The following is a 26,275-nucleotide window of genomic DNA, read 5'->3' as shown; positions in this document are numbered from 1 at the left end:
GACTATACCAAAAAAATACACAGAAAAAGCTTAAGCAATAAGAAAAAAAAAAATGGAAAAAAAAAATTTCTTTTTGGTAGATCGGGCTTAGTGATTTTTTTTTTATTACACCTGATAGTTAGGATGACTATATCACCCATGAAGTATTTTGCAGAATATTGCATATATTTAAAGGCTTTCTTTGTTTTCAGGAATTCATTGTTCATCTGTTGATTTACATTCTTTTTTTTTTCTTTTTTTCTTTTTATGGCAGAAATTTATTGGGGGGGACATTGTTTTGTTTTGGTTGCTTTATTGCTTCTTTTCATTCTGTATCAACTATGCATGTTTGTATTTGGTTGTCACTTTTATTTATTTCAGTTAAGCATGCTAATGACTCAGGCTCACCTAATGCTGCGGTTACTAAGGGTGAGTTGAATGTATCTGTTACTTAGCCTTTAAGCTGAGAGTCTACCAGCTGAAATGAAATGTGAGGTGCTGCTCAGAAAAAAAAAAAAAAAAAGAATAAATCACAAAAGGCTTTTTATTGCAATGGGATGGATTTAAGTGGTCTGTGGAGTACAATTTGCTCATCTTGTACTTTTTGACAGAAATTTGAAGGGTTTTTAACAAAGAGGTCGTTTTCTTACTCAAGAAAGAAACATTCATATCTCATAATGTAATGTAAGGGAGGAGACTGGCGTCCTGGGTTTCTTGTGTTATCAGTTCAGAGCAGGAGCTGGATTCTCTGAATCTTCCTCTGGTGGTGAGGAAGACGCTGATATTAGGCTGCTGTGGTCTGAACCATGAATTCATGTCTAAAAAGGGCTGCTTTACTCCAGGGCAAGCTTAAGGTTTGGATTTGCAGAGCTTTAGCTGCTCCATGTTAATTGTGCACATCTGTAGCTGTATGCAGGGTGAGTGTGAGATGGTTTGCCTCTATATTGTGCTGTTTGATATTCACCACAGGTAAGCGCTCCAGCAAAGCACTTCTCATCCTGGGGATTCACGTCTTCCCTTGTTTTGTGCCTACTTCTTTGTGGAGCCATATCCTGAAAATGCTGAAGTTTATGCAGACAATGTGGATAAGTCAGAAGGCAGCTAGTGGTTATTCTTGCAGTTCTCCACCCCATTAATTCTGTTTAAAAATACTTAAGAATGAGAGTCTGAGTTTTCATATTTAACTTTTGATGATGATTTATTTTGGTTAAATTCCTCCTGAGAGTGTCTGTTTTTTAAGATGCCAAATCTGAAACTCTCGAAAGACCTTGTTCTGCTGGACTAGCGCTGGAGTTTTTGAAAAGTGGGTCCTTCCCGAGTGTTTTGGGATGGATAGCTCAAAGCATTGATAAATCCTCAAGACTTTGCCCATGGAGGCTGCTGCCATTTGTGAGCAGAACAGGCAAGGCTTGTGTGGAGAGACTGACACTCCAAAAATGGTTTTGCCTCAGAGAAATGCCTGAACTCTTGTGTCTGGGAGGGGGACTGCCTGCCTGCCTTTGGCAGCAGGAGGCAGGGGGCAGATGGAAAGCAGGTGAGCATGTCCAGGGGCACCAAAGTGTTCTGCTGAAGCTCGGAGCTTGTGACACCGAATTGTAGAGATAAAAAGCAAGGGGGTGAAAAAAAGACGAAAGATTTTTCAGAAAGATACATGTAGCTTTTCACCAAATCATCCGGAACTATTTTTGTAGAAGTAGTACCATCTGGGGACATTCATTACTGTGTTAACTGTTATTGTAGTGATAACTGGATAGCCATTTAACTCTATGCGTATTTTGTCGTGAAACCATTGTTTGGCTGGCTGGAACAAATGGTCCGTTGAAATCAAATGCAGGTCAATCTTGTCTTATTATTTAAACAGTCTTCGATACAAATTGTATCTCCATTACTGTAGATTTAATAATTATAACAAGATGGACAATTCTGTGGGATATTCAATTCAGGAAAGATGGGTTTCCACCTGAGATTTAAAAGATAATGGGGTCAATGCAGAACAAAGGGGCTAAGAAAGATGGTGCACACCAGATCAGTGATTGAAATGACCAGTGTATCAAAAATTGGCCAAGATGTATGATAGAAAGGGGCCAATGTTTGGAATTTAGTGCATGAAACCATAGGAAATGAAGCTTCCTTAGTACCTCTGTCTGCTGAGAAGGAGAAACAGGAGAGTCCTGGATTGGTCTTAAATCATATAAATCAAAAAGAAAATTTACAAATTGATGTCAGAAGCCTTCTGACAGGAGTAATGTTTGTAGCAGTATTGAAGGATAAGCAAAGGCTCTAAGATTTCATATCTAACTTTTATTTAATTTTTATTTTATTTTAGCAAATTTTATCAAGGAAAGGAAACCCAAACTGCTGATCCCTCCTGAATCTGCTGGCAGTAGCTCATCAGTCACTGTTATCAAGGGAGGTGTCCTGCTACTCGAGTGTATTGCTGAAGGGCTGTGAGTAATGCACAATAATGCACAGACTTATTCACCTTTTGAAACATAGTTGAGGAAAGAAAAAGCTAAGGAAAAAAGTATTCTCCTACAAATGTATGTACATATCTGTTCAATTTTAAACTGAACCTTTATGCAAAGTTTTTCTAGAGCATGCATACTCCTTGTAAAGCAGCACAGAGTTTTGACAGCTCTAGTTGTGGCTCTGTCTGTCCTAAGCATGGCAGAATATCTCAGTGAGGATGTGATCACTGTAATAATACAGGGGAGGGTTCATGCAGATGGCATGTGCTGGGAAATGGGATCAGGATAATTTTGTTCCTTATTGTAAGTATCAGGACAAAATAAGGTAAGTAAAGAAAGCAAATGGCTAAATAAATGATTGAAGTGCAGTCCTCACAATGAAGCTGTGAATACCTCTCTGGACCTTGTTCCTGCTGCAGTAGCTCAGAGCAGAAATACGCCCCACTATGCCCTCAGTCCAGTTTTCCAATTTTACTATCTGCTTGTAGATGCAATTGTCTGCCCTTGAAGAGTTGCCACCAGAGAAATGGATAAAGCGAAAATCTCTGCAACCACTAAACCCACAATGAAAGCACAGTTGCTTCTGGTTTATTTGTGATAGAGCTTTTTGTTAAATGGAGTCTTAAATTATTGTGCTCTCATGCTGTATTGTGGAGCTGCAGGTCTGTGAATGCAGACTGTGGTTAGCAGAGAGATAACTCATATTAGAGGCTGTGCAATTATCCCCTCTGTTAAATTCCAAAATCAGGATATTTATCTGCCTGAACAAACATGTTTAGGACGTTTTGTTTTTCCATGTGGACTTGAAAGGGCATTGCTCATTTGGGCTGGCAAGATTATGCCTCTGCAGTTGGTTGCCATCTTTTGAGAGAAGGTGAATTACTTGTCTCCACTGGATCTGCTCCAAGTATCTGCAGTGAGTTTTAGTTCCCTGTTTCAGCACTTCCTTGTCCAATTCACTGCCCATCAAGCTAATTCACAGGCCCATGAACCTCCACAAATCCATGGGTATGAGTTTACAATGTTGTCAAGGTACTGAATAGACAAATCACCATGGAAATACACAAATATGAATTTTCATGTGCAAGAACTAATACCACATACAAGAAGAGAAAGAGAAAAAAAAAGTCTGTCTTTAGTAAAAAAAAAAATTTAGTTTCATTCAAATTTTTCCAGTATTTTTTTTTCAAACAAAAAGCATTTTTTTTTAAAGTAGTCACTTTTGAAAGAAGACAAAGTACTTCTTTGAGAGCTTCTCTTCTCAGGAGGAACTTTATTTCTCAAGTTCTTTCATTGAATTAATATTTTTCCATGGAAACCCTTTGAAACCACAGCATTTAGACAAAAATAAAATATTTGTTCAATTTCCCACTTCCAGCAGAAAAATGATCAGCTTTGCCTATATCTCTGCCAATCCATCCAACCAAATGTCCACAAATCACGGAAGCGGATAGACTGAACCAGATTTCAAGTAACTAATATCAGGGGCAGCCAACTGCAAAATAAGGAAATAAGTACATTTCCAATCTGTTGTTTCTGAAGACTTGTATTCTGACTAACACCAGTGTCAGGAGGGCATTGCCTCAGTACAACACCGAGGCAACACGGTGCCTGACTTCAGTACAAGAGCAGGAAAAGGACCCTTGCAGGAAATAGGACATTTGTACTGTTATGCTCACTGCTCTTGGAAAACCATAATTTCTTGGTACCTAGGGCTTTGAGTGGCTTGTGCCTGGGCATTTTGCCACAATGACAGATGGACACAAGAGTAAGCAGATATGACACAGTGTATGGTGTCGGGGTCGTGAATCCCAGCTGGGACTGTGCATGCAGCAGTCTGTCCTGAATTTCTGTGTCACTGCCACTTGCTTTCTAAAAATGTAAGGAACATTTTCAGCCATCTCCAATGGCTGGACGTCTTCCTAACTCAGCAGGGCACTGAGTGAAGTCACTGTACTGAAGTCTTTACCTCCTTGTCTGTCCTCAAGTGGCCTTTTGGAGTCGGACAAAATAAACCCCATTCCCTCTGACACAGTTCGTGCCAATGTTTACAAGGAATGCAGTCCCATGCCATAGACTGGGTTTGGCTGTGAAGGACTTATTCATAGGGGTCCTTCAAATCAAAGAACAGTATAGACTAACAATAGTCTATAGCCTGCAATATAGCTTGTTTTTTTTTGAAGAGTTCAAAAGACTCTGAAAACTTCTCCTTGCAACCCATGTGCCTGAACTAAAGAGACTCTGCTAAAATGAAATCTGTAACATAAATAACAGCATCCTGTTGTGCAACTCAAAATCATTTTTTTCTTCTTTGCTACTAGCCCGACTCCTCATCTAAGCTGGGTCAAAGTTACTGGAAACTTGCCCAAGGACAAGCCGGTAACAGAAAATTTTGGGAAGATCCTGAAGATAGAACAAGTATCTGCAGCCGATGAAGGAACTTACCAGTGCACGGCAAGCAACCCCGTGGGCAGAGCAAAACATGAATTCCATGTTCATGTGGAAGGTGCGGAGTACGTTTTACTAAACTTTTTATTTTGAACACTGATAGGTAGTCAGGGGGAAATAAATAAGAACTTTTGCTAATATCACTTGATATAATTCATAAACTCAACCAACTGTATCAATTTATGCTAGTAGGACCAGCCTTGTAGTTTTGGGAAGCTGGCAGAAAAGAGCATCATTTTTCTTGTTTTGTTTTGGTTTTGAATAGAATTAATGTTTTTTTGTTATTTTTTCCTAAACCATGAAGGCTTTACAAAGCACTGAGCAGAAGTACAAATGTGTGAGTGAATTATAGATCCAATACATTAAGGTTAGAGTTAGTCAAGCAGAGATATTGACAAAATGTCTTGTATTAATCTGAAAGTCAGACCAGAAGGTGTAATTATTCTACTTGCTCTTAAAAAAATATGAAAATGGCCATACCAGGCCAGATCAGAGGTCTGTTTATCTCAGTTTTCTTTCTTTGATTTTCACCAAAATTAAATTCCTATGGTACTACTCCTCTCTTGCCCTCCTCTGTGTGTTCTGCTATCAGCTTTGTATTGGAACAACCTGAGCTAAGAGTTCTTTTTTTTTTTGTTGCCAGTAGAAGTAAGGAGATTAATGAAGCCAGCCAAGGTACCTTCATAACAGGTGTCTTGCAAATAGTGCAGGTAGAGGCACTTGGTGCCTGTTCTCCCTCCTTCTTCCATCTGCTGTTCCCTTGCTCCCCAGACACTTCATACAATGCAGGCGTGGATGCTGCTCTCCTGCACTTCCTTTCATAGGAGCAAAGCAAAGCTTGAGTGAGATTTAACAGGGACAAGCAAGCCCTGCAGACATATCACTGCCACCATGACTCTTTCAGTAATGCCCCCCATAAATAGCTGCAAAGTAAGAATCCTGAAGCACAGCTGAAAAACGTGCTGAAAACATTTTCTTTCCTGATGAAAAAATTCTCCAGCCTCTGCTCTGCAGAGGGAGAAAAAAAAAAAAAGGCAATATTAAACTGCCAGGGTCTGTCAACCACTTCATTTTAATCTGTGCTTTTTCTCACTCTTTGGTCACGAGAAGTCGTGGTGGGAGGACACGTGCTTTCAGCTACCTGCTTTTTATTTACTCGTTGCTGTGGAAGAGCCTTTCCTCCCACTTTGTGAAGAATTCTCCCCTTTCGCTTGACACAGCCTGGTGTGTCGTAGTCTTCTTTCCCTTCCTGGAAGTGAGTCAGAGGGGGATACCAGGGCATGGCAAGTTTTCAGCTGCAATGGAGGGGAAGTGCTGACTCCTAGAAATCATTCCAGATGGTTTGGAGCATCTCTGCTCTAGCTGAATATTTTAACAATCTGGCTATGATTTTCTCGCCTGTAAAAATTGAATCCTTCAAAGAAATTGCAGGAGCTGCAAATACCAAAATACCAGGAAAATAACATTAATTAAGCAGTTCAGATTATTGACCCCTCTTCTCCCCCAGTCTCTAGAGGGAGGAAGGCTTCTGGGCAAATTGTTATTCCTACTCATTAACAAACAATTATTTAAAAAAAAAGAAAGAAGAAAACCACTCTAACAATTCCAATATAAAGAATGTTTATGTAATTCCTATTAAATTAATTTTCCATTTGTGTAACTAATTTTGGATGCTGTCAGTAACAGGAATTCATTCTAGTAGGTCATCACATGCATATTATCTTGGTAAAACTGAGCAAAAATACCATCTTTTTCAATAATTTCAAACCAGAAAATGTCATTAACATTCAACAGAGATGGGTATGTTCATCATTCTTGTAGTGACTCTTGTGTGCACACTCAAGGGCAGGTATTGAGCTGGTGGAAGTAAGCATTAATTTCAGTTGGTTTCAGGGAAGTTATGCTGTCGTATGACATCCTTATGCCTGATAGGCACTTCTCAAAAGATGTGTGCAGGGAGAAGAAAATTAAATATGAAGGAAAAAATACCTCAGTCATTAACCACCAACTATTCTCCATTTAGTGCTGGAGTAGAAGTGAGGACTTGGTTATTGTTCCTGCACTATTTCACTTTTTCTGTTCTTGTTTCTGGTATTTGAGGATCTCAAAGCAACACCCCAGCCTTCTAAATAACAGCCTGAAATTATGATATTTTCATGCAGCCCACTTACTAATCCTACAGTACTCTGAAGGCAAAGATTCAGGCAATTATTACCAAGTATATGAAAATATTCAGCCAGAAAATTGCTTGACTGCTTGAACATTTTAATCTCTCTCTGTGAGGAAAGATGTAGCCTGGAACACTGGAAGAGGCACAAAAAGCCTATTATTGTTATTAGAGGGAGAGAATCAACTATATATATAAAAAAAAAGGCAAAACAAGCTCTCGAATTGTCTTGATCTCAAATGTTTGTTTATTTGGTTATTGTGTATAATCCCCTAAGCCTAATATAAAATGTATATACAATCTCAACATCTTGTCACTATCATAGTGCCTGTTCTAATGGTACCTTGATCTTAACTGAGGCTTCTGGGCTGTGTTTAATAGAAATAATTGCAATATAATGATTAATTATAGTAATGATGGAATACCTAAGGGCCTTTGCAGCTACTTTCATTACTGAGTTAGAGAAAAATAAAATAGATAAAACTAGTGTGATATAGATACATGCCCGGTTATTTTAATGAGACTCAAGCTGTAGTTGTCGGTGTTTCACTGGGAAAGGTGATAACTGTATCTGAATCTGCAGATGACAACCCCAAAGTGGGATGGATTGTCAGCCCTTGGGAAGATGTGAGAGAATTTGGAATGATCTTGAAAAATTTGGAAAATGGTCTGGAATGAAAAGGATGGGCTTCAGTAAGCACAAGTGCAAATTCTCATCAGGCAGCACTAATTGGCTTCATAAACACAGGATGGAAAATGTCTGGTTAGACTGGTCTGGAGGATGTATTGGATCACAAGCTGAACTCTGCTCAGAAATACTGTTCTTGCAGAAAAAGAATAATCATCCTGGAAAGGTTAAAGAAAAGTGTTGTTTTTTTAAAAAAAAAAAAGACTACTGAGAACTGATAAGGCCTCACGTAACACATCCAGTTTCACATTGAGAATGGGGTTCACTCAAGACAATATAGAAAAATCAGTAAGGGTAGTCACAGATCTCAAAAACATGGCCTTTGAGAATAAATGGATAGATATGTTTAATTTAGGAAAGAATGAATCCGGGGTACATATAACAGCCTTCAAACAGCACAAAAGTTTCTTCACAGTTACACACCATTCCCTGTCTCCCCTGGGCATAATACAATGGATCTAAACTACAGTGAGGTGAATTTGGTTAACATTAAGTCTGTTCTAGTTATGAGCGAAAGGATAGCACTGCTGTAGACAGCACAGGAGGCTGTGGAGTTTTGGATCCATCAGGAACACTGTAAGTGTAGGTGAACTTGTGTTGTTGCAGAAGTATGGACTAGATGACCATTTTAGATCCCTTTTGTTTTCAGACCTCTCATTATGTTCCCATAAAGACATAAATCTCTTGATTGGGCGGCCCACATCTATAACTCTTACCTAGAAGAACACATTATGCAGTGAAACATATGCTATAGCATTTTGCTTGTGCAGATTAACTGCAGATTTGTCTGTCCAACCACAGGTTATTGTGGTTGCTAGACTGTATATGTATATTTTGTTATTCTTACATTTTATCTACTTATAAGTACTATAGCATATCTGCCACAAAGGAGAGAGGTTCTTCAGTCTTTCTGTGAAATTACATTTCATACTCGACAAAATCTCATTGACTGAAGCTTCATAGCTGCATCACTTCCTTGGGGCAACCACGGCAATTCCCATACTGCAGTGTAATATATCTGCAGCTCACTTTCAAAAGCGTATGCACAAATTAAAATAGGAAGGGATCTATAGTGTAGTTTGTATCCAGGTTTTGCTTAGTGTCTCACCTCCTCCAAAACATCCTGTCTCAAATACAGTGCTTGTGGCAGACGTAGTTGGGGGAAAAAAATTCATTAGGATTGTTAGAAACCTTTTCACCTCCATGCCTTTGACTGTCTTTCTCTGATGTATGTATAATGTATGAGAGAGAAAAAAAGAGATCTGCAAACCCAAAATGTTCTGCTGCATGCAGGTTTTTCCTGGAGTCAAATAAAAGGAAGCATAGCAAGTATGGCCATGTTACGTGCTGCACTACAGGAGGGCAACCAGCTCTCCAGTGAGGAAGGCAGTAGAAGAAATCTGTACTGTGAACGAAATGCAAGGATGTTATATTTTTTGATAAGCTTTGGTGTCTTACATTTAATTCATTCTTTAGCTGTTGCTAGTCAATGCCTCTACGTGGGTTCTCTACTGTGGAAATAGTGGAGTTTGTGTAGAAGCTCGTTTATCACACATCAGAGGTATTTTTTAATATATCTGTGTGAGCTATGACGTTTTATTTTAATATATCACACTGATAACATCTGGAGATGTATTACCAAGCAACAGCTCTGTTAATCTTCAAAGCATATTATGAGCATTAACTAATGAATCCTCATGTATCCCATACATTAGCTCATCTTTTCAAATAGGGAAGGCAGGGAGGAAGGGTCCAGTGATCTGCTTAGGGCCAGCATAAGAGGTAGTGACAGGTCTGGAACTAAAATGTGGAAGTTTGTTGCTTCTCAGGGAGAGGTAATGACAAATACAAGGCTGTGTTTTTTTTTGTTGTTGTTGTTTGTTTTGTTTTGTTTTGTTTTTAAGGCCACCCTCTGCAATGTACGCAGGCTCAGGGATCTGCATTTGGTCTGTAGATATCAGAAAGCTGTCATGAGATTAATGATTTATTTTTCCTCTCTGTTCCTTCCCTCCCTTACGGTTGCGGTGGTTTTTTTGTTTGTTTTTCCAGTGAGTTCTGAGTAGCTGATGCTCAGGGGCTGCTCTGGTTTAGCTGGCAGTGCTGGGGAAAGAGGAGGGCACAAGGAATGCAGCAGCAAACTGCTGCTCCTCTACCACCACCCTGTGGGGGACTTTTCAGGACTGGTCCTCAATCAGTGGTCAGAAAATGTCTCATCATATCTAAATATGTTATGGATCAGCATATGGGCTGAATATAGGGTGGAAAACCGGGATATTGAAAAGCACAATGCATTTCCTCAGCACCCACAGATGAGCAGATGGAGGTGATCAGCATCACCTCTGCATCATCATGCTCTGCCCTCCGGCTGCTCCTGGGCAAGCCGATACAAGCCATTTGCTCATGTCTGCTGAGTATTCGAGCTGAATGGTTATTTGCATCTTGTTTGAGTTGCTGAAATAGTCTCACGTCATTTCAGAGACCACAGTCTCATATCTGAGGGTCCTTGTGAAAATGCTGACACCATTAGGTTTACCTCCCTCCCCAGCCTCTCACCTCTCATCTTCTTTGCATTTGTTTTCCACTTCGGTAAACACTGCCCATTTCCTACACTCTTCCCTCTGACATTTGCATTTTACAAAGCCTGAAGGACAGAAATTGTTGAATACTAATGCTAATTTTACCTTTTGTAGCATTGGTTTGCAAGAAGTACGCTCCAGGTGCACAAAGGGCTGCTAGGAGCTGGTGGCAACTGTTGGCAGCGTTTGCCATCTCCTGGAGAACCACGGTAATAGCAGTCAGACTTGTCCTGCTGTGTCACCTGCTATCTGCCATGTCCCCTCTTTACAGAGCCTCCTCGGTGGATTAAGGAGCCCGAAGGTGGTGTTTACAGCGTAGGAACAAACCTTGTGCTGCTGTGCGAGGCGATTGGCAACCCAGAGCCAACCATTCAGTGGAAACTTAACGGGATGCCCATTGACAGTAAGTACAAGGTCCTACAGCCTTCTTTAGGAGGTGGTCAGGTAGGACGCGTCTGTGTTGTGCCCCTGGAATGCACAAAGCCTAATGCACCAAATGATGTCTTGTGTGACATCTGTTTAAACATATTTTCATATTTATTTAATTAATAAAGCTTCTATTTAAACATGAACTTGAAAGGAGGTGAAAGCGGTGCAGGTGTGGAGTGGCTGTGAGTACCTAACCCTGTATTGCTCCCATCTGTTTGGGATATGGGGTGGTACGCGTGCTTTTGAGGGCTCTTGGTCTTAGTGCTTCAGAATTAGCACAAAGGACAACGAGTCTGAGGAGCACAGGCCCTGCTCCCAGGTGTGTTGGTGTTATGACTACTGTTTTGAAACTCCTATATCGTTTGGTTTGGTTTGGTTTTAACTGAAAATTGACAGGGTCTGGTTCTTTCCAGGTAGGACCTTCAGAGGGAGAATCTCTGCCAGAGAGATCAGCCTTACCAACCTTCAGCTTCAGGACAGTGCCGTGTACCAGTGCGAGGCCAGCAACAAGCATGGTACCATCCTTGCTAGCGCCAACGTGAATGTCCTCAGTGAGTAGTGTCCCACCTCTTCACGTTTATTAAGAAAGATGTAATTAAAGCGTCCCATTTTGATACCTCTTAAATCTTCAGAATTGTTCTGGGATTATAACCAGCTCTCTATTCTGTTGCATTGGCCCTGGATTTTCAGAAATACGTTGTCCAAACTAGTGCAACAAGCCTTATCATGGGCAATATTATACGTTTAGCTTGTGCGGTCATGAGCATTGATATATTCTTTATTTTAACAACGTAGTTGTTGTTTTAGGCTCAAAACCTTTGGAATTCAAATGTATTAAGACCACTGGGGACTAGATTGTGGCCACAACTGTGTTTTTGAATTATTAAATGTACTGTGTATTGTTAACCTTTAATTTCAGTTGTGATTCTGAGCCTCTTCTTTGAAGACAGATTGTTATGGGAATTTATTTAATAAGAGAGGTCTCTAGAGGAAGCAAAACTGGTCTGTTTTTTGTCTTGGAGTTGAGCTTTCATGGTCTGACATGTCCAGAAGTCAACCACTGTTATCTTTGTCATTGAGGCTTATGAGAACTCAGTTGCTCAGTGCAGGAGCAAAAAGGCAGTGAAATTCCTGCTAAGTGACCAAGCCTTTGACCTTTCTATAGTGGGAAAAGGGTGTGATGCAGGGACTGTATTTATATTCCCAGTTCTGAAGTTGAGTGCTGCTTGTTTTGCATTCTGTTTTGCAGATATTGCTCCCTTAATACTGACCTCAGATGGTGAAAACTATGCCACAGTTGTGGGTTACAGTGCCTTCCTGCACTGTGAAATTTTTGCCTCACCTGCAGCAGATATTAGATGGTAAGCTACTGAGAACTGACTTCTTCAAGTGAAACAAGTTCATGCAGGCTTCCCAAACACTAAAAAATGTGCTCATGTTGTGGAATTAGAATTACCAATTTGTAACTAAACTATGTTTAGTATAAGTATCCTGTTTAAAAAGTGTACTCTTCCTCAAGAACCTTGCCACATTGATTTAAAGAGGGGGCGGAAAAAAAGTTAATGAAAGTCCTCAATACCTGTGTGAAGAGGTGTTGGGATATTCATTAAGCAGAACCATGCCTTATGTAGCCAAATCCTGCTACAGCTTCATCAGTCTTAGTTTAACATTGGTAACTTGTAAAGTTTGGACACATTGCTGGGGTTGAAAGGCAATGACTTACAGAGCACGTTCACGTGGAAATGGTTCCATGCAGTTGGAAATCACTGGATTGCCATAGCACTTGACAGGTGCAATAGAATTGCACATGACAGCTATGGATTAAAGACTCAGCCAGAGTAGTTTAAAGATCTTGGTAGACACTGTCAGTGTATTTTAGGTTTGCAGAAATCTTATGTCCCTTTATGATTTGCCTGCATGTAGGTAAAGTGACTTGCTGACCCCAGACTCCTGAGTCCCCTGCACTATCTGCAAACCATGAAATATGAAAATGTATGGCAGGGGTTTGGAACTAGATGATCTTTAAGGTCCCTCCCAATCCAAGCCATTCTATGTTTCTATGGAATAATAGTTCCTACAACCCCAGAAATAAGCCGTAACTATTATCCTCTTTAGGACTAAGGATGATAGCATAGAGCCACTCTCAGCATTACGCTACGAATTAAATAAAAATGGCACCCTAGAGATCAAAGAAACAAAGAAAGAAGACTCAGGATCATATGCTTGCTGGGCTGCAAACTCGGTTGGAAAAAGAGCAATCACAGCGAATCTGGATATAAGAGGTAATATCTCACTTATGAACGGAAAGACCTTTGATATTTACAGTTTTTCATTAAATAAGTACTTAGTAAAAACTCAGTCCAAGATACTGATATATTCCATGAGGTTATAAATTCTCTGTACATTAAGACCTAAAATTGCCATAGGTCTCACGTACGTGTAGCAGTTAGTATTGTCCCTATTTTTGTGTGTGATTTCTCCATGCTCATACATGATGTTTACCTTCTTCTTGACACTTGCGGAAGCTACACAAGCCACCAAAAACTTGCAGCTTACTTCCCAAATCCTTCAACTTTATTATCTTGAAAGGATTTTCCTTCCTTCTTGCCATCAGCCTTGTTACATTCAGAGCAGGTTCTTCGGTGGCTCTTGGGGCTCAGAGCCCTCCTCATGTACATGACCTTGGTAGAGTCCTTGCTGAGACAGACAGGTTCCCCAGCTGCTTTTCCCATAGCCATGGGCTTCCTCCTCTCCTGATGCTGCTTCCAACACGCTGATCAGAAGGTACATCCAAAACTTGGTAAAACACCAAGCACATTGTAGCAGGATGAGTGAGGGGGCTTTGCAGTGGGCCTTTGCCAGACTATCAGCTTGACAAGTATTTGTTAACACGGGGGGAGGAAAAAAACAATGAACTTCAATACTCAATTAACAAAGTCCTCAAAAGCACTCTCAGATGCAGATTTGCTGTAACTAACTCAAGAAAAAAAGTCTTTTTGTGTTCTATTTCAAGCCAGTCTCTTTGCTTTGTAAGTTTTACAGTTATAATAAACATGAAAATGTACAATAAAATTCTCACAAAGCAATATTTCACTGTAAAGAGAAGTGCAGCCAAGTGCTTTCTTCCTACTTATTCATCTGTTTCTGCATTTAGATTAGAGTCAATTAAAAGAACAAACTTGATTGCAATATTTTTTTCTCACTCGACTTTAATAAGCTTGTAATTTTTCTTGGGTCATTGCCAAAGCCTATTTCAAATGACAATTGGACATAAAAATCATATTCAAGCTTTTTTTATCATCCATTTCATAACAGTCTGCTAACAAGGATTTTCACCTGTGACTTTGTGTGTTTGCGTGCGTGTTTCTTGAATATGTTGGTTGGGACTGAACTAAAATAGAAATTTTCAAGATATAAAATTATATCCTGTCAAATCTCCATTTCAAAACCAACCTCCTCCGCTTGAAATGTTTGTATATAGAGATAGATAGATAGATGAAGATATGATCATTGCTCCTGAGGTTGATTTTTATATATGAAGTGCTTGGTGAAAATTTGATGTAATAGTTTCTCTCTCCTAATCAAAGTGTTTTCTGTGATCAACCAGATGCTACAAAAATTGTCGTTACTCCGAAGAACCCCCGAGTGTTGAAATCACATTCGATTTTGTTGAAATGTCAGTCTGAGTATGATTCACACTTGAAAAACAGCTTCAAATTATCCTGGAGGAAAGATGGAGATCAGCTGCCAGTCAACAGCACGCAAGACAGCAGGTAAGCAGGGAAGAACAAGAGTTTTCTTGAGCTCAGCTGAAATAATGCTGTATAGTGCTGGAACATGAGTATTAATAAACATGAAACTTAATAGCTTGAAACGCAAATTTATATCTGCAGGAATTCTTCATGCGATATATGAATAGATCTGCATTTTGTCTACATAAATATATATGCATCTGTATGAGTTTTAAGCTGTGACTGGAAAATTATTATTACTGTTGTTTTTGTTTACTCTCTTTCACTATCATCGTATAATGCTGTATAAATGTTGGTTTAACCCAGAAATATAACTCTAAACTCTGTGTAGTCAACTGTGATTTTGTTTCTCCACTTGGATTGAACTAGTATTTTCCTGTGTTTATACCTGTTTGGCCCTTTAATGGGATGGAGCCTAGACTTTATTCCATACGAAAGGTCCCACAGTAGGCACACTGGTGTCTTTATTAATTAGTCACAGCAGAAAGGTGATTTCCTAAACACTGCAGTGCAGGAGGGGTGGAAGAGGATACTGCTGAGGCCACAGAAGGTAGAGAGAGAGTACCAGGTAAAGACCAGATCAGCCTTCACCCTGACAGAACCCATGGGCCTGGATTAAGGCCAACTGCCCCTGGTGCATAGGACGTGACACACGTGGGCTGGGAATGTTGGGTTTTACTCAGCCCTCTTAAAAATGTATATATAAAGCCTGTGTATTTCCCTCATTAATGATGTGCCAAAACCCTATGTGCTAAACCCTCAGCTGACGCATATCAATGTGGCTCTTTTTAGATCAAGGGAGACATGCCAACTTCCAGCCATGGAGGCTAAATTGCTACAAAATACAACTAATAGTCTACAGCACAGTGTATAATACAACTACAATCGCATTTTAAAATAATAAGCCTAACACGCAATTATGTTATTCAAAATGTTCCCTTACCAAGTTTTTTCATGAACTGTTTTTCAGTGAACAGTGTCAGACATATGCTTATCTTACATATTTTTCTATATATATATTTTTTTAATTGTATGTGCCTTTTTTCTTGTCCTGTAGGATAATTATGGACATGGATACACTGTTCATTTCAACTGTGACGTTGGAGGATCAAGGAGTTTATACGTGTGTGGCTAGCACTTCCCTAGACAGTGTCGCAGCGGAATCACGGTTAATTGTTCTTGGTAAGAGAATATTTTCCTAGTGTGCAGTCAGGTTGGTGCAATAGTGTGTGCACTTTTGTTTAATTAGTTCTTTTACCCATTTCAGTTACCAAACCTCAGTAATAAATTATTGCCCAGTGGCAAACAGCAAATTCATAGCAGAGAAAGGACTTGACCCACAGAGTCTGAAGCTTGACCTTGCTTTTGAGCATCCTTACCACCAGTCTCCTGTCCTGAAGGGCTGCTCAAAATTAAGGAGATGAACTTGTGTAGTGATGTGGAGTCCTTTGCAACACCAGCCTCTAACACTTACCTAAGGACATCAGACAATCACTAGAATGCTATTTTGCTGAGAGTTTTGTGTTGTTTTAATTTCAGGGTTTGTTTGTTTGTTTTATATTTTTGTTTATTTCTGGCAGTGATTGTTAACAGGAGCTAAGACAATCTGACCTTCAGGATGTTTTCACACTTTAAATGAATGGTATTTTTTAGTAAATAGTAAATTAAGAAGATGCTATGCACATTATTTACTGTACTGTATTCTTTAGTAGTATATAATTCAAAATGTTTGTAAACTGTTACATTACTTATGAAAATTTCATGAAGCGTTTTATTTCTTTTTAAAAAGTTGATTTACAGAAGGGGAAAAACATTCTTGTGCTTGTTTTTTTCTTATATATTGTACATAAGAAAGGTCTTGGTGGATTAACAATATCTGTTATTTTCCAAATGAAACAATTCAGGCTTCTTTTGCAATGAAAGACCTGTGAGATGACTAAAGAACTAAACATGGAACAGATGGAGATATGAAAATATGGGCAAATGAGCGCAGAAGATGTATTCTGTTAGAATACTTCTAGGTATTTGTTCTATTGTTAATGAACAGATAGCAAGATGGATACCTCAAAGATATACCATCACTGTCTTCAAATACAAAATCATAGCACCATATACCATAGCACACAAACATAATCTTTTAAAATTTTTGATGTACCCTGAGATATAAAAAAAAAAAAAAAAACAACCTCAAGATTGTTATTTTAAAAACTCTGTTTAGTCCCTACTAATTGCTTTCACAATGACAGGGACAGTGTTATTCATTGAGCCAGATGCTTTTCCTGTAAGAAATGACATTATCAACCAAAATGTAGTTAGAATGTTGGGGCAGAAGGAGGTCAAACACCCATCAAGAGCTGTGTAATTTCATTTCGTTGGTCCATACATTTTTTAGATTTTGAAACTCTAGCTTCATGCCCAGGAAGCTTTCCTGCACAAGCTCTGAGATTGTTTTCCTGGTGAATGTAGTTTTGTGTTCAGGACTACATGTTTAAGGAGGAGTAGTGTGTGCGACTTTGGAGGGATGAGGGGTAACCATCAGCCCCCTGCAATAAGAAATTGTTCTTTTACATCAGATTTTATGCAATCCAATTACCAAGCTAATCCAATATAATCAGATTTTAAATTGACAGCCACGTACATAAAAAGCGAGCTCTAGTGTGTGTAGAGCAGCAGCAGGATAGTCCTGTGCTCAAGGCTTGGGTAGTCCCACGATAGTCCCCAGGAGGTGCAGTGCAGTTATCACACCAACCACGAGCTACACAACTGACTTGATATATTCTCTGGACAGCACTAATTGAGCTGGCAAGTAATGAATTTTGTTGTTTCCTTTTAATATAGATCCCCATGGCTGGGATAATGAATGTTATCCTTTCACTCATGCTCTAAAAGCCAGGTTCAATAACTGTGAGAGCCAAGCCTCCTCCTAGCACTCTGGTTTGCACCACAGTAAATCTAAGCGATTCTAATATAACTTTCTGATGAGAGCAGTGTCAATATCTATTAGTGATTATATAAATCCTAGTGATGATTTGCAAAGAAAAATCTGTTGCTCCAAGCAAGGTAATGAGAGTAGATGGAAATACACTTGTAGAAGGGATATTGCATTTATAGGGGAGAAAGCAGAATCAGAAGACTCAGTGTGTTTTTCTGTAACAAAGCAGGATCTTTAAAAGCAATTCCTACTTTCCTAATCCTGTCCACTTTGAAATAAGAAGATGTTTTACAACTGCCTTCACTGGAGCTTGCCGTTCCAGTCCTTTCAAAAATACCAAATAAACAGGAATAATTGCCACGCTCTTGACAGCTCTTTGTTGTGTCTCAGATGTTCCTGATCCACCAGAAGATCTGCAGCTCTCAGAACATCAAAACCGAAGTGTTCGACTATCTTGGAAGGCTGGGGCCAGCCATAACAGCCCTGTTAATGGTATGAAGGATTTTGGTAGCATCACCTTACATCCTTTAGCATAATGACACATCACGGCTGTCAGAATAATCAAACCGTGCTCAAAGCTGTCCTTAATCGGTTTTCCTGTGACAGTTAATTTGCTCTAAGTTCACTTCCATCCTGCTATTTATAAGCAGTTCATACGGGTGCTGCCTGTTTTCCTCTGCTTTGTTTTCTCTCCTCCCCAGAGTCCATTATAGAGTATGAAGAGAGTCAGTGGGAGCCGGGGAGGTGGCAGGAGCTGACCCGAGCCCCGGGGAATGACACCACAGCCCTTCTGACCCTGGCCCCATACATGAATTACCAGTTTCGTGTCGTGTCTGTGAATGCTGTTGGAAGGAGCCAGCCTAGTAAACCATCGCTGCGCTATGCAACGCCTCCAGCTGGTAAACACTGCCATCTAGTTTTTTTTATGTGAATATTTTTAATGCTTTACCAGGAATAGCATTGCCCTCTTTCCCTTCTGAGGGGCATAAAGATGTCAGGTTGCTTGTGCTACTTTTTCTGCTCAATGGGCATGGTAGGAGATGAAACACTAAAGCGCTCTGCACACCACAAAGCCAAATCCAGCCGTCCTGCATGCCAAGGCAGTAGCTTCCCCAAAGAGAGGATTCACCCCCGCAGCTGCCGACATCAGTCTGGGGATGCCAAAATGAGGATTTTATGTTGCTATGGCCAGCAGTGTGTTTCCTACCCACATACCTGTAACACAAAGCTTTCCTGAACTCTGCTGATTTTGCGCTTTTAAGGCTCATTGCAGCCATTTATGGACAAGCAGGTGCTGGAGAGAATTTTCAGGATTTATGGGGAGCCTTTCAGCAGCTATAAGCTTGTCAAAAGCGTTCATTCACAGTGCATTTCTCATCATAACAGAAAATGTTGTATCCCTGAAAGTCATTTTAGAGGCCAACTGTTCAACCTGGCATTTGCATTCCCCCGCATTTTTCTTTCTTTTTTTCCCCTTTCACTTCAATTCCAGGTCTTTCTTCAGATTTTCAGCTGTGCGCGCCCCACTAATAATATACCTTCTGTTTACTATCCCCACAGGGAGAAAAAGCTTTTCCTAATAATCCCCCTACATCTGGTGCTTTGAAATCCAAAAGTCACAGTTTCATGTTAGCTGGTGGCTCCAACCACAGGAGCACTTAGGAATCAAAACTGCATAAACAACTCATTCCATTCACAGCAGCTTTTGCTGATCCAAGTAATTAAGCTCATGAACACTCTTTGTTTAGGTGTTTTTCGCTCTCAGTAATAAAGAAACAAGAAAAGTTTTAAAATATGTATTTAATAAATACATATTTGTTTATTATTTAAATAACAAGTGCAAATAAAAACAGAAATATGGATACTAACCTTATTATCTGTGTGGTTCCAGCTCCTGACAAGAACCCAGAAAACATCCGAGTTGAAGCTTCTGAACCAAATGAAATGGTGATGAAATGGGAGGTAATGCAAACATGTCTGTCAATTCTACAATATTGGGAACAGGTCCTCTCTTCAAGCAGCAGTTCCGAGGGCAGCATGAAATTTATCAGGATGCTGTTTTAATGTAAATACATTTTTTAAAAGAGAGAGAGAGAGAGAAATAATGGTTCCCTTGACTTTATCTCCCCTTCCTCCCATTAAAAGTTAATGATTTTTAGGAAACACTAGCAAATTCCTTAGGTAGAATCATTGATGCTACTGAAGTCAAAGGTAAAATTACCATTGACTTAAATGACATCTGAGTTTCCATCCCTTGTTTAATTTTTGTTTCAAAAAGCAATTTTTTACAACAAAACTTTCCAGGCTATAAGGAAATACAGAGGTCCTGCATGTACACTGAGAATTTCCCAGAGTATGCTCCTCTTCTGTGCTTCTTGCATTCAAGGGAGTGCTTGCAATAGCTGTGGTCTAACCCTGCTCTGCAGGAGGAGCAGCCAGGGCCAGGTGAGGACCATTTGCAGAGAGTTTCTGCTCCTTGAGCCTGGAGGTTTGAAAATGACTCAGATCCCTTGGCCAAGAGAATGTGAGCTTGAATTTCTACACCACAAGCTAAAGGAGTGCAGATACAGTTCCTGATCATGTGTCAAAGGAATCATATAAAAATGTTGAGGATGGTTTCCAGACTTCAATTTCTCTGGCTTTTAAGCTTACAGCTTCTGTGCCAACAATTTAGACAGATATATATTCCTCCATTTAACACAAGCTTCAACAACTGTGGAAGGAAGCATATTTTTTTTGTGGCTTGAATTAAACACAATTTACATGAGATTTACTTCTCAATCTGCTGCTCGCAGCAAAGAACAATAAATGTTTCCCCAGTGCGAATTTGCACTTTGAGCTATAATCATGCCAAAAAGGAGGTGGCCCTCTAGATCTGTTGACTTGGATTTGAAAGTGGATTTTTGCTGACTGCCATAGTCCAGGGTCAGGGAAGATAAACCTGCTTCTTGGAGGAGAAGCAGAGTGGTGGTACTCACCACGGGTGGGTGATGCTGCTGGGACCAGCAGTGGGCTGAAGGCTTGGCTGAGCAGGGAAGGAACCACCCTCCCTGCCAGTAATCCCAGCTCAGACACGGCAAAAGTAAAAGTGAAAATTGAGGCTAAAGAGAGAGAATGGGATGGACAGGCTTTGTTAAATATCGTTGAATCATTTAAATGTCATAAACAGGATGTTCATTTATTTATGGTGTTTTCTGCACGCTTTCCAGAGAAAATGCTAGGCACTGAATTTGCTAAAAAAAAAAAAAAAAAAAAAAAAAAAAAACCTATTTCTGGCAGACAAAGGCTGCAAAATGATGTTAATCTGCCTACTTTGGATTAAGAGACCAGATGAGCGTTAGTGACTAGCTTTTCAGCCAAGGATTTGCAGCATTAAGGGAGATCAAAATAGGAGTCAAGCAGTGCTGAAATTTAATTCCAAACCAGAAGTTATTTTTGAGTAGGAATTTTTACTTCTCCAGCTTCTCTTGCAAATCCCATTCCCTGGGATCTTTGCCGTGGAGGAGCTTCAACCCAGCACTGCCTGTTAGAAAGCTGTCTGGCATACCAGACCTTTCACCACAGTCATCCTGAAGGTCCTAAATGGAAGGGTGCATGGCTTTGGTCCTTGTACCCTCAGAGCAAGTAAAAGGGAATTTGCAGATGCCCCAGAGCTAGGTTTGCTTATCATTGTCCTGCCACAGCTGAACAGAATCCAGTGAGTTTTTGGTGAGTCCACTCACAGGATAAATTAACACCATGTAACAACACTGTTTTTTGGCATGCCTTGCTGAGGGCTGTTCAAGTTTTATAGATGCTCTTTGCATTGCCTTCAGTCCCCACGCATGAGAAGCAGCGGGTGAGCTGGTCGGTGGGACATGGTGCTCTGCTGACACTCGGTCGACGTGGTTTCATTTCAGGCTTCTGCACTTCTCTGACCAAAGTGTGTTGATCTGGGCTCTGTGCGTGGCTTGGCTACCTATCAGGCATTATGTGTTTGATATGTATAATGTATCATTTAAATATTTTTAAGAGTAGGTTATGTGGTGGAAAATACCCACAGATGTTTCAATGGACTAGTAACCTCCCCACAACACACACACACACATCATTTTGGGGTAGTGCATGTGACCAATTAACATTATTAATTAAAGAGGTACATTTTCAGAGAAAGAAATTCAATTGGAGAATGTCTCATGACAAGCTATTGTTATATGTCTTCTAATATTTTATAAATTTGTGTTAATTAGATGAGAACCATGCTGTGGCGAAGTCTTCAGCTGATCAGTAAGAACTGATAGCACAGCAGTTGCCCATTAAATGACCAGGCATAATTTCAAGCATTTGGCGCATATTTAGAACAAATCTAAATTTTAATGACCCAACTTGCTGTGCTACATAAAATTCTAAGATAAAAGGCATTTTAGCTGTACTAAAAGGCACAAATAGCCTTATGCCAAAATATGCATTTTAGTTGCGCTAAAAGGCATGCAGTTTACATCACAGAAAAAAAATCAAAGCAAAACAAAATAAACCAACCCCAACAACTTGGGGGTTTCTTTTAACATCTCCCATTCTCCTGCAGCCATTGAAGCCCACGGAGCGAAATGGGCCAGGGCTGGAGTACAAAGTCAGCTGGCGGCAGCGGGGCGTCGAAACTGACTGGAATGAGGAATTGGTGAAGAAACACTCCCTGACCCTGAGGAACACCCCCACCTTCGTGCCCTACGAGATCAAGGTCCAAGCAGTAAATAATTTAGGAGCTGGTCCTGAACCAAACGTCACCACTGGATATTCGGGAGAGGACAGTAAGTAACAGGAACTTTCCCGTGAAAAATGTGCTGTGTGAGTGAGTCTTGTGATACAAAATGTTTGGATGGGGAGCAATAGATTGGGCAGCCTGCGGCCAAAATGCCTAAATACAACTGCTGAGAGTGCTGGGCTGCCAGAGACACAGCCACTTCTGGTGCTGGGCACAGTGGACTCCAGCTTTGTGGACACATCCCTTGTGATTTTATTCATCTCAGTGCTGATTTAATGTGGCTAGTCATTTGAAGGCCACAGTCCATGAAGAAGCCTGTGAATTGCAGCAGTAGTTGTGCTGAGCTCAGTAGGACAAACCTTTAGCTTGGGTTTCTGTCCAGCAGCTTTTTGTGCCCCCCTGGTGGCACAGCCCCCTCCCACAGGCCTCCCCCTGTCTCTGGAGAAATCTTCTTCCACCACAAGGCCTAGCTTTGGGCCTGCTCCTGCTCCAAGCCCTCTCCATGGAGCTTCTCAGCACTGGTCCGCCTCTGCTGTTGGGCTTTGCAAACTGTGCATAGTCTGGGCCAAACTACAGCAGCTTTCTCCCCTTGCTACCCACGTTCAGATAATAGTTGCCTGGGCCGCTCTAGTTCACAGCCACCACTTCTGATACCGACCCTTTACATGTCCTCTTCGAGCTCCAATTTCATGGTGGGCCTTAATAATCATCTCCCATTGTGAGAGGTGAGCATGAAGGAGGATTTCTCTGCTAATAGAATTAATGCTGGTGTCACAGGGGCTGTGACAACCCTTATATGATCTGTGGGACACCGGATAATGGCACTCCTGGGGCCATCCCGGCGTTTCTGAAAGCAGCCTTTCCCCTTTGGTGTTTACTACATGGCTACAGAAGGTATTTGGGCGACTGGAAATGTATCCATTTGCAGTAATGAAATGCCAACCTCCCTTTAGGAAGCAACCCAGTTAAGCACTACCACCACCTCAAAAAAAAAAAGAACCTTTTTTGTAGGATTTAAGGATTTATATCACTGACGGAGTAAACAGCCTGGTGGCCAGCTAGTGTGGGGTGCCAAGCTTCCCTGATCCCAAATACAAATGGTTATTGCATTTGCAAACGCTTAGTGGCAGAGGCTGGGAACAGTTGGCAGGGGTGTCAGCGAGAGCTCTGCCTTTCAGATCTGCCAATTAATCTTATTAAAGGCAGACAATTTTCATCCTATGCAGAATCTGAAATCTTTCAACTGTTTTCCCCAAAATGAAGTAAACTGACAGACTGAATAGCCTTTGGAAGGTCTACAGTGGCTTACCCTACTAAGACCAGCATGTGTTTTATGCTCAGTGAGATGCCCAGACGGCCATGAGCTGCATTTATCGGCCATCTCCTGCAGCCAGCACTCCCACTGCCGTGGTCACTGGGGGTGCTGCAGCCACCTCTCCTCTTGCTGCAGCTTCTGCAGCAGCTGTGGTGAGGTGGCTCCATTCATCCGAAGTGATGTCAAATGGTCAAAAAGTTCCAGTTTGATTTTAAAACCTCCTGAGTGTTTCACCAGCATCACGCTTTGGCGCTGGGGATGGCCTTGGGCTGGAGAGCAGCCCCTGCCCAGCGAGAGGTAGACACTGGGGAGCCCTGGTGATATTTCCTCTCCTCCATTTGCTGGATCACAGAAGAGGTGGAGGATAGCGAGAATAAAGAGACACCATAGCGTGCGTGTTTGCTTTGTGTGTCTAGGGTGGATCTAATTTTACATCTGCTTCTATCAGTGGAAAATCTTCCTTACTATTCAGTTGTCAGTGGATTCCTTTTTTTTTTCTTTTTTCCCCCTTTTTTTAGGCTCTATAATAGCTCTCTCTGTTGTGCAGTGATTAAAATCCTACTGTTTAATGAGTTTAGCTATAAAATGAAATTGATTGTAAAAAAATAAAAAACACTATGAGATTGCCTTTCTGAATGCTGTGTTAATCTTTTTTTTTTTTTTTTTTTATTCTTCTCACTACTGTAAGCATTACTTGAAACAGGAAATCATAAATACTGGTGTAGAAATTCATATGTCCCAGTGCACCTGTATTCCAGCCCTCAGCAGAAAGCTCTGATACCGCAAAATAATCTTTATTGGCCTGTTTCACTCACTGGATGCAGGTGGTATGACTTTTTTCTTGCCTGCAGAAAGACTGCATGAGCTGGCACAGCTTGAGCTGGAAAGCCAAGCCCTGTAGCATACAAATGGTGTGAAACTGAGCTCCCGTAAGCATCGTTAATATGCATCGCTCCTGTTTTTACAGCTCCAGATGCTGCTCCTTCCGGCGTCTCAGTGGATATTGTCAACAGCACGCTGGTCAAAGTCTTCTGGTTTGGAATACCAAGGGACAGAGTTCGTGGACATTTAAGTGGCTATAAGGTTATGAATTTCTCTTTAATTGCATGCAGTTTAACAAACTATTAAATGAATCCTCTGTCAATGATAGATGACAATCTCTCATTTCTGGGAAGATGAGAGAAATCAATATAGCATTCAGCCCCATCAAAGGTAATTTGTTATAGAAATGCCAATCTCAATGCAGGTCAGCTGGTGGAAAACAAAAAGCATGCTGGATGGGAAAAGGCATCACCCAGAGAAACACTTCCTAACGTTTGTAGGAGACAGAAACTATGGGATGATTCCTGGTCTGGAGCCCTTCAGTGAATTCCGCTTGACTGTTCTGGCTTACAACTCCAAGGGCGATGGACCGGAAAGCTCTCCTGTGGTGTTTGAAACTCCAGAAGGAGGTAAGAAAAAGTGGGATGGGAGGGAGTAAATTGAAATCGTCCATGTAACAAAGCAACTTGATTCCGTAAATTAAAGTGGTTGTAAAATCGCCAGTGTTCATAAAACTGTTCACTAGAAAGGGGAACTGTAGTTTGGGGAACTTCAGGTATTGAGCTAAACTATATTCTCGTTTAACAAGCACATGTAGAGACAGACCTGTGCAGTGCTCTCTGTAAACTAATCCCTGTGTCTTCAGTCCCTGAACAACCCCGTTTTCTGAAAATCCTGAACTTTGACAAGGACTCTGTCACTCTGTCGTGGGGACTTCCCAAGAAGGCCAACGGCCACCTTACTGGCTACATTTTGCAGTACCAGATAAGTATGTGCTTGTTTTGCTTTGATTTTTGATTTTAGAATTTAAACATTATTAGTTTCTTCAAAAATAAAATAAAATAAGGGGGTGGGGGTGGGTGTTGTATGTGCAGAACTATATAAAACAGAGGCTGATGAGAAAGGCTGTTTCCATTATCTGTGTAACAGCCACAGCATCCGAGCAGCTTGTTTCGAGCTGTGATGTGCACGCCGCCTGCTAGAGGGCAGGGCAAGGTCATTTTCCAGAGCAAAAGGTTTTCTGTTCATGTTACTGATACAAGTAAGCTCACATTGCTGCCATGCCTTATTCCACATTTTGTTAGCTAATTCAGTTGTTTCATATTTACAAATTATACCTAATGTGGTAGTTAAGAAAATCAATAAATTGTCAGTGCTTTTTACTGAATTGAAATTTGTTCAACACAAAACACTTTATAGTGAGAACGCTTTGGCCGTGTTCATTAAGATTTTCACATCTTGTCAGTAGGCACCTCTTCCCTGCTCAGTAGCTCGGCAGAAATGCAGGTAATTGCCACCTGAGTCATGTTATTGAGTAAGATCTGAAGTCCTGAATGTACAGAAGGCTTGCTTTCAGACCAACTATTCAGGCAGTTTGGGAGCTACAGCCCCTCCTGCTGCTGCTGCCAGCTTCAATGAGGCACAACAGCCACCATTAACTTGCTGGTGAAAGTCTGCAGATGTTTGGAAGCAAAGCGAAAAGCAATTCGTATATAATTAATGTTCTAGGAGACAGTAATTCTTCCCTCCCACTCACTGTGTGCCCACTCACTGTGTGCATATCTAGAATCAGGGAGCTTTTTAAGATCAGTGATAGCTCACCGAGCAGCTGGGAGGTTGGCATGGGCCGGAGTGATCCCATCTTGGTGCTCAGCAGGAGGGTGCAGTGTGCTCATCGAGCCTTCACCCCTGCGGTGTGCCACAAGGTGCCTCCCTAGCAGGAGCACCCTTGGCACTGT

At 40.8% G+C, this 26,275-nt stretch overlaps 1 protein-coding gene across 2 annotated transcripts in view; it reads left to right on the top strand.

The window, feature by feature from the left end:
- Window positions 1-26,275, top strand: part of CHL1 (cell adhesion molecule L1 like) — an 82,220-nt gene that overhangs the window by 42,846 nt on the left and 13,099 nt on the right. For both annotated transcript variants that reach the window (XM_035546875.1, XM_035546877.1), the window contains exons 7-22: window positions 361-408; window positions 2,306-2,426; window positions 4,769-4,953; window positions 10,598-10,729; window positions 11,169-11,306; window positions 12,005-12,116; window positions 12,871-13,037; window positions 14,363-14,528; window positions 15,565-15,689; window positions 17,830-17,931; window positions 18,141-18,338; window positions 19,331-19,401; window positions 22,004-22,226; window positions 24,463-24,578; window positions 24,742-24,946; window positions 25,183-25,305. In XM_035546875.1, the coding sequence (XP_035402768.1) occupies window positions 361-408; window positions 2,306-2,426; window positions 4,769-4,953; window positions 10,598-10,729; window positions 11,169-11,306; window positions 12,005-12,116; window positions 12,871-13,037; window positions 14,363-14,528; window positions 15,565-15,689; window positions 17,830-17,931; window positions 18,141-18,338; window positions 19,331-19,401; window positions 22,004-22,226; window positions 24,463-24,578; window positions 24,742-24,946; window positions 25,183-25,305 (2,232 nt within the window). The remainder of the gene's footprint in view (window positions 1-360; window positions 409-2,305; window positions 2,427-4,768; window positions 4,954-10,597; window positions 10,730-11,168; window positions 11,307-12,004; window positions 12,117-12,870; window positions 13,038-14,362; window positions 14,529-15,564; window positions 15,690-17,829; window positions 17,932-18,140; window positions 18,339-19,330; window positions 19,402-22,003; window positions 22,227-24,462; window positions 24,579-24,741; window positions 24,947-25,182; window positions 25,306-26,275) is intronic.

The sequence above is a fragment of the Cygnus atratus genome, chromosome 10 (genome assembly GCF_013377495.2).
Source record: "Cygnus atratus isolate AKBS03 ecotype Queensland, Australia chromosome 10, CAtr_DNAZoo_HiC_assembly, whole genome shotgun sequence".
NCBI classification, from domain to species: Eukaryota; Metazoa; Chordata; class Aves; order Anseriformes; family Anatidae; genus Cygnus; species Cygnus atratus.
Note: the sequence above shows the minus strand (reverse complement) of the source record. Positions and strands in the feature narration are given on the sequence as shown.